Genomic DNA, 12,315 nt, shown 5'->3' on the forward strand with positions numbered 1-12,315 from the left:
TGCATAAAGGGGAAAACTACAGGGGGCACTGTATAAAGGGCACAAATACAGGGGGCACTGCATAATTGGCACTTTTGACTGAGCGCCAGTGGGTGAGCAGCCTGAGACATGTCGGGCTGGATTGGTAACGGAGATACCCCTTTTCCCAGCGCGCATAATTGCGAAGGCCCCCACCCGGCTACTTTTGGATGCCACCCAGTGGGAAAAAATTTCTGGGGAGAACACTGAGCTACCCAATTATACTGTATGTCACATGAGGTGCTGCAGTCACAGTGCTTAACTGTCATATAATAATATAGCTGGGAAACAGCAGTGATCTCCTGGTGAGCAGAACCTGGGTCAAGGTTTCCCAAACAAACTCGGACATCAAGGCACAGGTTTTAAGGTTATCCATGATGAGCACGGGTGCATACCTCCCAACATGACCCTCTCCAGGAGGGACACAATGCTATGGTCCTGGACTTCCCTGGTAATTTAGGATTGGTGGCGGCTCCAGAGGTGAAGCTGTAGCGCAGTCCAAAATTCAAATAGGGGAGTCACACCAACTGCCAGTGAGTCCCAGCCAGTGATATTTGGCAGCGTGTGAGATGACAGTTGGTGTGGCTCCCCTATGAATTTTGAACTACGTTGCAGCCCCACCTCTTACCAGGGAAGTCCAGGACCAGAGAAATGTGTCCGTATGCGGCTGACAATTAGTACCTTGGTAATTTTGATTTACCTACCTGTGCTAAAGCATGGATATCCTGAAAACTTGGGGCTTTGGGGTGTAATGAGGACAGAGTTTGGGAAACAATGGGTACTGGGGACCATCGCCTGCTTCCAATCACCACGGGACATGAGGCAGATATTAATTCTGTCCGGGTAACCTCAACTGGAAAGTCAAGTGGGATAAGTAGGAGCAGAACACCGTGCCCTCCCTCTCAGCGTATACCTACCGCAGGACGCCCGAACCCTCGCTCTCTGTATGGCTGGGTGGCACAGGTCGCCGAGTCAGATTCGCGACGTCGCCTAGCAACCAATAACACAACTCTAGCCGGGACTGAGCATTTAGTACAGGCCTCAGCCGCTGTGCACGCCGGGACCCGGAGATTGGTGTCACTGCTATGTTAAGGATCATTGCAGGCACACAGACACTAGAGGTTGATATATTGCATCTTCCTGTCTCAAAAGTGAGAACCATTATAGCGAGGTCTTTACGGCCGATCTCAGTGTTCTGATAACTGTAATAATGGCCGCCGTGCTACTGTCACACGCCCAGCGCTGGAGACACACTTGGTATCGGGTTCTGCAGAAAACTTACCTCTGGAAACATAACTGACATACAGCTTCTTAGCCCAGTAACAGGCGGAGTGGGCGTATCAGCCACTGGCAAATCAGCGCGCCCATCTCCGTATAGCTGCCAATGAGCGAGTGATCGGCCGGCCCCGGGCACCTCCCCGCAGTAGGTGGCTTGTGGTGCTGACTGCTGGCGGAAGGCAGAGGTTCGGTGCTGGCGGTGGTTACAGGATGAATGGTGCAGCCTGTCCCCTGTTTGACACTAAGGAGCGGGTTCTGAAACTCGGGGAGAGCTTCGAGAGGCAGCCCCGGAGCGGGTTCCACACCATCCGATGTGAGGAGGGGTATAGGACGTGGTTATGGGGTTACAGCCAGAGTCTGTCCTGCACCGAGGATACTGTAAACTGAGGTGGAATAGTCTGGGTCTCTGATCTTTATTATTACCACCCAGGGGTGTTATGGAAGCTGTAGGGACATTGGCACAGTAGTGTTTGGGGGTGTTGTGGCTGGTTTGGGGGTGTTGTGGCTGTTGGAGCATTGGTTGTGGAGGGGACCCTGGGGAATTGTTTGGGGGAGGGGGGCACTGGGGCATTGGTTGAGGAAGTGGATAGATCACCTTCAGTTTTTGTACCCTGATGTCATTGGTCTGGGGGAGGGGGGCCCTGGGGTATTGATTGGTTGAGGCTGTCTGGGTGAGGGGGGGCCATGGGGCTGTCCGGGTGAGGGGGACGGGGGCACTGGTTGGTGGTAATCCGGCTGAGGGGGGTTGGGCCTCTGGGAAATTGGTTGAGGCTGTCTGGGGGATGGGGTGCCTGGGGCATTGGTTGGCGCTGTCTGGGGGATGGGGGTGTCTGGGCATTGGTTGGGCAAGAGTATAAAACCCCTTCAGTAGCTGTACCTGGAAGTGACGCGAGTGAGGGCGGGACTGGATGTTTTTGCCCCCACTTTCTAGGGAAATAAGAAATTCGGCCCCTTGTGGGCTCGCTTCGCTAGCCACGCTGCGGGCACGGTGGCTCGCTTTGGTCGCAACAGGAATATATTCCCTCTCTATGCTCACTTGGATGGTAGGGAATGACGTTGGACACTGGCTGATGATGTCATCGTACACAAACAGAAGGGGATCTATCTCATTCCCATTGGTTGGGGCTGTCCAGGGGCAGGGGCCCTGGGGCATTGGTTGGGGCTGTCTGGGGGAGGGGTCCCCTTTGGAACATAGAATTTGACGGCATATAAGAACCACTTGGCCCATCTAGTCTGCCCCATTTTTAGACATATTGTTACCTCAACCTTTATTGATCCTTACTTCTTTTGAAGGATATCCTTATATCTTTCCCATGCATGTTTAATTGCTCTGCTGTCTTAGCCTCTACTACCTCTGATGGGAGGCTATTCCACTTGTCCACTACCCTTTCTGTGAAGTAATTTTTCCTCAAATTTCCCCTGAACCTACTACCCTCCAATTTCAGAACATGTCCTCCTGTTTTAATACTTCTTTCTTTTGAAGAATCTCTCCTTCCGTTACCTTGTTAAAACCCTTTATATATTTGAACGTTTCTATCCTGTCCCCCCTTTCCCTTCTCTGCTCCAAACTATACGTATTAAGATCTTTTAGTCTTTCCTGGTATGTTTTGTGGTGTAGACCTTGCACCATTTTAGTTGTCCTTCTTTGTACAGTCTCTAATCTATTAATATCCTTCTGGAGATGAGGGGGACGGGGGTCCCCGGGATATTGGTTGGGGCTGTCCGGGGGATGGGGGTGCCAGGGGCATTGGTTGAGGCTGTCTGGGGGCCCTGTGGCATTAGTTGGGGCTGTCTAGCGGGGAGGTGGGGCCCTGGTGCATTGGTTGGGGCTGTCTGGGGCAGGGGTCCCTGTGGCATTGGTTGGGGCTGTCCGGTGGAGGGGTGACCTGGAGAATGAAGGAAGCACTGGTCACAGCTCTTCTGTTTCTCACAATAGACCCTTGATCATTTTCAATCCAAGTCCCATGCCTTAATCTGGCCCTGGCTGACATTGGTGTTTCTGGCCAAGGGGTATTTATGAATGCCAATAGTGCAGTTGAGAGAGGTGTGATGGGAGGGTGCATTTGTCTTGTGGACTTTCTTAAAAACCTCAATAATTATTTTTGCAGCACCGTAACCATTCGTATGTGGTTAACATACAAGCACAGTGGAACAGGAGACTGCTGTTTTCCAAGTGTATGTAAATGGTGCTAAATAAGTCACAGCCTTAAAAAAATGTCCACTGCTTTTTATTGAGCTGTTCTGTGAGATTACTTGTAATATAAGTAAGCATTTGTAATACAGGACTGTCTGGTCTCCAGCTAAACAATGTGCTGTTACTGTCAGCAGTCTGGTTGCAGGTGGCTGTCCTATATTACATTTCTGTTGTGATTGGTGACTTTTGTGGGATCTTAATGAAGAATTTGACTGTGAGAAGTTGGCCCGTGTTGGTTGAAGCTATAAGATGAGGTGTCAGTGTTTTCAGAACCGCACATGTTACTGCCAGGAAACAGCTGTGTGGCCTTAGTTTCTGGAGTGCTAAATTAGAAGTGCACACACTGCTGAATGTCCCCAAAATACCCTCATTGTAGAGAGTGCTTCAATCCAGGTTGATGCCAAAACAGTTCAGGGTAACACGCTATAGGCAGGCACATATTAATGCACTTTTATTGAAACACATGTTAAGTAATAAGAGCATGCTTTATATACTATAGTTTAGGTTTTTCTACTTCAGGGTCCATAGGGGGTCCACAGGGTTGACCTTGGGGTATAGCTGGATCTGGATCCACGGGCACCACGCAGTTAAAGCTTTGCTGCTCCCAGGATGCACTTGGGTCCGTCCTCCTCTATACCCCGCCCCGGCCACAGGCACCTCAGTTTTAGTTGGTGCCCGGCCGGAGTCGGGTCACCCTGTCGCAGTGGGGCTGCAGGAGCAGCCCCTAAGCTTTATTTTAAAGGAGAAATTTTTTATTTTTTTCTACTTTTTTTACACTGTTAGAGCGGCAGCATCAGACTGTCCTTTAGGACGTCCACGCTGCCGCTCCTTCTTCCCGCTGGCGCCGCGACGCCAGTACAGCTCTGGGGATCGCGGCGGGACCCCAGAGCCTGTACTAGCCGGGCTCTGGGGACTCCCTTGACTGCTGCCGGACGCGACGGGGATCAGGTAAGCCGCGGGTCGCCGCGTGCGGCGGGCCGCGGATACTTCAATGCAGTCAGGAGCCTCCGGTCTCTGGGGACAGACCGGAGGCGCTAGCGGCGGCGGCGGGCTCCCCCTCAATTGAGGAATACCCCGCGTGTACGCTAGACCACCAGGGTATCAGGCTGGTAGCGGGACCGGCAACCCGGGGGTTAATTGCTAGCCAGGGGAGGCAGCCTTCCCTGTCTAGTGGCTCCTCAGCTCAGCGCGCCTTTCAACTAGGAGTCTGGCGTCGCTGAGCTGCTCTTATCTCTCGGCCACTCCTCCTCTGAGGTCTCCGGCGGCCATCTTTACTGGCACATCGCAGACTCCCAGGCGGTATCAAGTGGACCGGTCCCCCTGTGTACCTCTCCCCTGCAAAAGGACAGTGTACACAGCGCTATAGCCCTCCCAGACACTGAATCTGGGTGGTTGATTGTAGCGGAAGGTGCAGTGAGTATAACTTTTCTGCATTGTATGTGACTATTGCTAGTGCTGCCTGTCTGTGACTTATTCTCCTTACTGTCAACTTATAACTATCCCTTTCCTTCTCCTACGGCCCGGCAGGTGTGTGGGGGAAGGGCGTTTTTCTGAGACCCTCACTTATATAAAACACGTATTTGTGGGGTCAGTCACATACTGTTGTGTGCTACACAGTACCATATCTGGGCTGTTGTGTCGCATACTGGTGAGTGCGCGGGTGTTAAAACCGTAATTCCTCTGGTGATACCTATTTCTTGTGATTTACGGTATCATGTCTGATGAGGAGACTGAGCGCTCTGTGGCTCCTGTGCTATTTTCCTGCAGACGCTGTGCTGCTGGAGTTGATGGGGAGGACTTATCTCAGGATGGTCTGTGCGGGCGGTGCCAGCTGGTACCGGGCCCCTCCAACCCCCCTGTATGACAGGACCCTCCTTGGGCGATGTTTTCACAGGTGCTGGCATCTATTGCGGACCGGTTATCGGTCCCATCAGCGGTCCCTTCTAGGGCGTTACCGCAGCCCACCATCCCCCATTCCCCGAGGGTTCCACAAATGTTGCGGTCTTCCCCCGGGGCCCAGACTGTGGGTCCTTACTCGGGACTGCCTGTGTATGTGCAGTCTTCCCCAGGGACGCGTCAGTCTGTAGTGCCTTTGCAGAGTTTTGCTCCGACGACTCCTCCGCCTTGGGTGGATGTTCTATCCAGCTCCGTACAGAGTCTGGCGGCTTCATCCTCGGCGTTTCAGTCCATGTTGCAAGGTGATGTGCCACCAAGGGTGTCTAAACGTCCGGTTGTGAGTTCACTAGCTGCGCAGTTGTCGGACTCGGAAGTGTCCTCAGATGATGGAGAAATCCATGAGGACTCTGACTCTGATGTCATGGGGCAGGAGGTGGAAGCTAAGTCCTCCATTATTGTTCCAGCCTTAGTTAGGGCGGTGCGGGCTATCCTACATGTTGAGGATGATGCGCCGGCTCCTAGGTCGAAGTTTCCTAATTTTAAAAAGGCCAAGGTGACCTCAACTGTGTTCCCCCTGTCTGATCAATTATCGGATCATATGGCGGCGGCCTGGCAATTACCTAGTAAGAGGTTCCATCCACAGAAGAGGTTGGCGGCGAACTATCCTTTTCCTGAAGCTCATTGCAGGAAATGGGAAACTCCGCCGGCGGTGGATTCCCACGTTACCCCCTTGATCAAAAGCGCGACGCTGCCATTGCCGTCTATCTCCTCTTTGAAGGATCCCACGGACAGGAAGGTGGAGACTTGTTTAAAGTCCATTTATTCTCTTTCCGGGGCGGTGGCTCGCCCGTCCATGGCTATCTCCTGGGTGGCTAAAGCCATTGAGGCATGGGTCAATGCCTTGGAGGATACCTTTCCTGATGAGGCTCCGGATATCCAGAGAGCGTTAGTGGGACAGATGCGGGATGCAGCTTCCTATATTGGGGAAGCGTCTTTGGATGCCAGCCTGCTCACTTCTAGGGTGTCGGCTGCAGCGGTGTCTGCTCGGCGCTCCCTGTGGCTGAGGTCCTGGAGGGCTGATGCAGATTCAAAAAAGGGTCTGGAGGCCTTGCCTTTTAATGGTGATTTACTATTTTGTCCGGATTTGGACAGAATAGTGGATACTTTGGCTAAGTCCAAGTCGGCTTTTCTCCCTTCGGCCTCTGCGCCGGCTAAAGTGGGGAGCTCTGCCTTTCGGTCCTTTCGGGTTCAGGGTAAGGCCAAGGGCCAGTCCTTCCCGAGACATTCGGCGACCAAGGCCGCACCCAAGCCCAAGAAGCAGGCATGGAGTGCTCGGCGCCCTTCTTCCAAGCAGGAGGATAAGCCTGCTGCCTGATGGGACGGGCCTCTCTCTGGGGGACCCCAGAGTGGGAGTCCGACTTCTCCAATTCGCCCAGTATTGGCACAATACCACCACGGATGCCTGGGTTCGAGAAGTAGTCTCTCAGGGGTACGCCCTGTCTTTTCGGTTCAGGCCGCCCCACCAGTTTTTCTGTACGAGTCCTTCTCTGGACAAGACCAAAGCTGGTCAGATTCAGGTAGCTATAGAATCCTTGCTACAAGCAGGGGTCATTGTTCCCGTTCCGCAGTCTCAGCGCGGGACGGGGTACTATTCTACTCTGTTTCTGGTACAGAAACCCAATGGTTCTCATCGCCCTATCCTGAATTTGAAGTCTCTGAACAGATACCTCAGAGTTCCCAGGTTCAGGATGGAAACGTTACGTTCCATCATTCTGGCGATGGAACCCGGGGATTATATGGTCTCCCTCGATATCCAGGACGCCTATCTCCATGTGCCCATAGCACCGGCACATCAGCGGTATCTGAGGTTTGCTATCCTGAACCATCACTACCAATTTCGGGCGTTGCCTTTTGACCTTTCCACGGCTCCGAGGGTGTTCACCAAGGTGATGGCGGTTATGGCTGCCCACCTTCGGGGTCAGGATCTACGTCTGTTGCCGTACCTGGACGATCTTCTGCTGCTGGCGAACTCCCCGGAGGTGCTTCTTCGACATCTCCACCTGACCATTGCTTGTCTTCAAGCACACGGGTGGTTGATAAACTGGAAGAAGTCCTCCCTGATTCCATCACAGTGGATGGCTCATTTGGGAGCCCTGCTGGATTCTCGTCAGCAGCGGATTTTCCTGACTCCAGAGAAGGTCTCCTCCCTGCAGCTGCGGATACACAGTTGCCTGAGCAGTTGCCGCCTGTCGGTCCATTCAGCTATGAGAGTTCTGGGGTCCATGGTGTCGACATTCGACATGGTGGAATTTGCCCAGTTCCATTCCCGGCCCCTGCAGGGGCTGATTCTATCGGAATGGAACGGGTTACCTCACCGGATCCGCTCTCAGATGCTGGTGTTGTCCGCGGAGGTTCGGCAGTCTTTGGCTTGGTGGCTTCAGACGGCGCATCTGGTCGAGGGGCGCCCCTTTTGGATCCCGGACTGGGTCCTGCTCACGACGGATGCCAGTCTTCGGGGTTGGGGGGCAGTGACCGGCTCATTATCGCTTCAGGGTCGTTGGTCCGCGGAAGAAGCACTTCTCCCCATCAACATCCTGGAACTGCGGGCTGTGTACAGGGCCCTGCAGTCGTCCGGCCCCGCTCTTCACGGAAGGGCGGTTCAGGTGCAGTCCGACAACGCCACCACGGTGGCGTACATCAACCACCAAGGGGGAACTCGCAGTCGGGCAGCAATGTCGGAGGTGTCTCGCATTCTTGCTTGGGCGGAGTGTCACGTTCCAGCCATCTCGGCAGTCTTCATTCCCGGAGTCCTCAATTGGGAGGCGGACTTCCTCAGCCGTCACGATGTGCATCCCGGGGAATGGTCGCTTCACCCAGAGGTGTTTCAGCTACTCGTGGACAGGTGGGGGCTGCCGGAGCTGGACTTGATGGCCTCCCGTCACAATCACAAGTTGCCCGTTTACGGGTCAAGGACAAGAGACGCAGGCACCTGTCTGGTAGACGCTCTGTCGGTGAAATGGACGTTTCACCTGGCGTATCTGTTTCCTCCGATATCCTTACTTCCTCGGGTTCTGCGGAAATTCAAGCAGGACGGCGGCACGCTCGTGCTGGTGGCTCCGGCGTGGCCCAGACGTCCTTGGTACTCCGATCTGAGGTGCCTCTCCATCGACGCTCCGTACCTTCTTCCTCAGCGTCGGGACCTGTTGTCTCAGGGGCCCTGTCTTTACCTGGATCTGGGTCGGCTGTCTTTGACGGCGTGGCTCTTGAGACAGCCGTCTTGAGGTCTAGGGGTTTCTCCAGTTCAGTGATTGGTACCATGCTTAGGGCACGCAAGCCTGCTTCCGCGCGGATTTACCACAGGGTGTGGCGCACTTATTTTCAGTGGTGTGAATCCAGAAACTATGATCCGCAGGTGTTCCGGGTTTCCAGAATCTTGGAATTTCTTCAATCGGGTTTGGACCTCGGCTTACGCCTGGCCTCTCTGAAGGTTCATGTGTCTGCTTTGTCCGTGTGGTTTCAGCGACGGATTGCTACACTGCCAGATGTTTACACCTTTTTCCAAGGTGTTCTCAGGATCCAGCCTCCCTTCGTGCCTCCGGTGGCTCCGTGGGACTTGACGGTGGTACTGAGGGTCTTGCAGGGTCCTCCTTTTGAGCCGCTTGAGTCGGTGGAGCTCAAGTGGCTGACGTTTAAGACCATTTTTCTCCTGGCAATTGCTTCGGCCAGGAGGGTTTCAGAATTGGGGGCGCTTTCCTGTCGCCCTCCTTTTCTGATTTTTCACCAGGACAGGGCAGTGCTCCGCACGCGTCCTGAGTTTTTGCCCAAAGTGGTTTCAAAGTTCCACATTAATCAGGAACTTGTTGTGCCAGCTTTTCAGTCACCTGATCTTTCTGCTGGTGAGGCTTCCTTGGATGTGGTCCGGGCACTTAGAATCTATGTGGACCGGACTGCTTCGGTTAGGAAGTCGGATTCTTTGTTTGTCCTCTTCGGTTTTCACAAGAGGGGTTGGCCTGCCAACAAGCAAACGTTAGCCCGTTGGCTTCGTTCAGTTATTTGTGAGGCTTATGCGCAGGAGGGTTTACCTGTGCCAGCCTCTGTTAAGGCTCATTCCACTCGTTCTGTGGGTCCCTCTTGGGCAGCTAGACGTGGCGCCTCCGCTGTTCAGCTGTGTAAGGCGGCTACTTGGTCTTCAATTCAGACGTTTTTGAGGTTTTATGCGTTTGACACCTTCGCCTCTCAGGATGCATCCTTTGGGCGCCGGGTACTCCTTTCAGCACAGGAGCGTCCCCGCCCTTAGTTGAACTGCTTTGGGACATCCCCAAGGTCAACCCTGTGGACCCCCTATGGACCCTGAAGTAGAAAACAAGAGATATGGTAAGAACTTACCTTTGTTATCTCTGTTTCTACGAAGTCCATAGGGTCCACAGGGCGCCCGCCCTGACGCACCTGGCTTCAAATGGGCTGTGTGGCTGGTCACCGGTTTTCCGTCTCCCATTTCTGTGAGTATGGTTTCTTGTGTGTTCCAGTCTTCCTTCTCTCTGTTTAGTCTCCTCCTCCGGCCTTAGCTGCTTACCAACTGAGGTGCCTGTGGCCGGGGCGGGGTATAGAGGAGGACGGACCCAAGTGCATCCTGGGAGCAGCAAAGCTTTAACTGCGTGGTGCCCGTGGATCCAGATCCAGCTATACCCCAAGGTCAACCCTGTGGACCCTATGGACTTCGTAGAAACAGAGATAACAAAGGTAAGTTCTTACCATATCTCTTGTTTTTTGTAGACGGATGAGTGAATTGTTCTGTTGCATGGATACTGCACTTTTAAAAAAAAAAAATTTGAGTACATTGGCCTGTAATTTACAGACTGAGAAAACAGCCATCTTGTGTGTACACATAAAATTCAGTTTACCCATTCAATAGGAACCAGTGACCTCATTGAGGTATAAATAATGATTCAGCCCATGAAATGTTAGTCTATGCCACAGGTTGTCAAACTCTGTCATCAGGACCTCATACAGTGCATGCTTTCCAGGTCTCCTCAGTCACAAATAAATGGCTCCACCTGTGGATCTTTTAAAATGTGTCAGTGAGTAATGAATACACCTGTGCACCTACTAGGTGACCTGGAAAACGTGAACTGTTTGGAGTCCTGATGACTGAGTTTGAGAACCACTGATCTACAGTGTACATGAAAGGTCCACTTTAATTGTACCTTGATGGACCAGGCAGCGACCTTCTAAAATAGGCTAACTATAGTCATGTTATATTTGTGCAATTGTAAACCTATGTAGACTGGTTAAAAACTCCCTTAGAAAGCTATGTTCTTTTCAGGTGGTCAGTGGCAGGTGCAAGTGGGATGCGGTGATATTACCGGCGGCTGGGATGCCAGCTGCCAGAATCCCGACCCGGGACTAAAGATAGGCGTTGAAATCCCGAAGCCTATCTTTAGCCCCACCAGAAATCCCGACAGCCGGCATCCTGAATGAAGGTAAGCAGGGAATGGGTCAGCGTTAGCTGTGGGAGGGAAGGTTAGGTTTAGCCATCCCCAGGGAGACTTCGGGTTAGGCACCCTCCGGGAGTGTTAGGGTTAGGATACACTGAAGAGTGGTTAGGGTTAGGCACCACCCCGGGAGTTTTAGGATTAGGCACCACCAAGTGAGGGTTGGGGTGGGGGGGAGGGAGAGGTTCCTTACTTACCACCTCCTGTCAGGATCTTGAGCTTCCAGCTTCAGTGAAAGAACAGACGACTATTCAGCCGTCTGTATTTCATACCTATTCCGTGCAAGTAGCGGATGATGATGGTTTCCAGCATTAGCGAATTGCTTGTAATTGGTGTTTGCAGATGCTACTACTATCAAGTGGTTTACGACATTAGCACAATCGTCTGTGACATGTGCCTGGTGTAAACTAGATGCGTACTGTGTAAACTAGTTTATCAAAGTAAACAACCCTATACCAACATACTATTGCAGACCGGGACACACAGCTTTTATTATTTTTTTTATATAGCATAATACATTTATAATTAAAACATAGATTAATTCTTAATATTTGATTGCATATTAATTTTTTCTGCAATTCTAGGGAAGCACCATTATTTCAGTTGATCAACAACTGTATCATATTAAACAATTTCTAATCATAATTATTTTATTCGTACAGTGATTATGAAGGATTATGCCATAGAACTAACACTTAGGGGTATATTTACTAAAGAGAGAGTTTTTAGAAATGGAGATGTTGCCCATAGCAACTAATCAGATTCTACTTAACATACAACTAGTGGCAAAACCAGTATACAGTACTGTTTTGGGTGCTCAATGTAAGGACTTAACGCACATTTCTGCTCGCCACCTTGGGGGGGGGGGGGGGGGGCTGTGAGCCAACTTGTGTGTAGCCGCGACTATTGAATTGCTCCGTCGGATAACCAATTGAAATAGCTTCATTAAAAACAATTTAATTGCCCACTAAGTCTGAGTTATTGTATATTTTGCCAATGCACCAACTTATATAAATGTAAAACTGTTAATTTTTTATATATTATATTTAATATTTTCTTTATAAATTGATGATAAAAAAAATGGTCAGATTGGTTGTTACTTTAAAATCCACTAAATGTAAGCATTCAATCTTCAAGCCTGACATCATTTTGAATTGCTGCTAGATATTAAAAGGGATGTAGTTAATATACCTACACCCGGCATCCCGGCTGACGAATTCCCGGTTCGGGAATGCCACTACTCAGCTAGAAGACCAGCACCGGAATACAGACAGTAGGTGACATACCGACGGCGGAATACCGACAGCTGGGATGCCGAACGTAAGTATAGTAGGGCTGGTCAGGACTTAGCCGCAAGGGGGTTAGGTTTAGCCGTTAGGGTTATGTACCCCCGGGGGTGGGTTAGGTTTAGGTATTAAATGGGCAGGGTTAGGTTTA

At 51.6% G+C, this 12,315-nt stretch overlaps 2 protein-coding genes across 3 annotated transcripts in view; one reads left to right on the top strand and one right to left on the bottom strand.

Moving 5' to 3' along the window:
• Positions 1–1,278, bottom strand: part of IQCB1 (IQ motif containing B1) — a 93,389-nt gene extending 92,111 nt beyond the window's left edge. For both annotated transcript variants that reach the window (XM_088473672.1, XM_088473671.1), the window contains exon 1: positions 936–1,278. In XM_088473672.1, coding sequence (XP_088329798.1) covers positions 936–1,180 — 245 coding nt within the window. In that variant the 5' untranslated portion in view covers positions 1,181–1,278. The remainder of the gene's footprint in view (positions 1–935) is intronic.
• Positions 1,279–1,392: 114 nt separating this feature from the next.
• Positions 1,393–12,315, top strand: part of EAF2 (ELL associated factor 2) — a 51,432-nt gene continuing 40,509 nt past the window's right edge. The window contains exon 1 of the mRNA XM_088473673.1: positions 1,393–1,609. Coding sequence (XP_088329799.1) covers positions 1,507–1,609 — 103 coding nt within the window. The 5' untranslated portion in view covers positions 1,393–1,506. The remainder of the gene's footprint in view (positions 1,610–12,315) is intronic.

Source organism: Taudactylus pleione, unplaced genomic scaffold (assembly GCF_031769625.1).
Source record: "Taudactylus pleione unplaced genomic scaffold, aTauple2 ptg000138l, whole genome shotgun sequence".
Classification (NCBI taxonomy): Eukaryota; Metazoa; Chordata; class Amphibia; order Anura; family Myobatrachidae; genus Taudactylus; species Taudactylus pleione.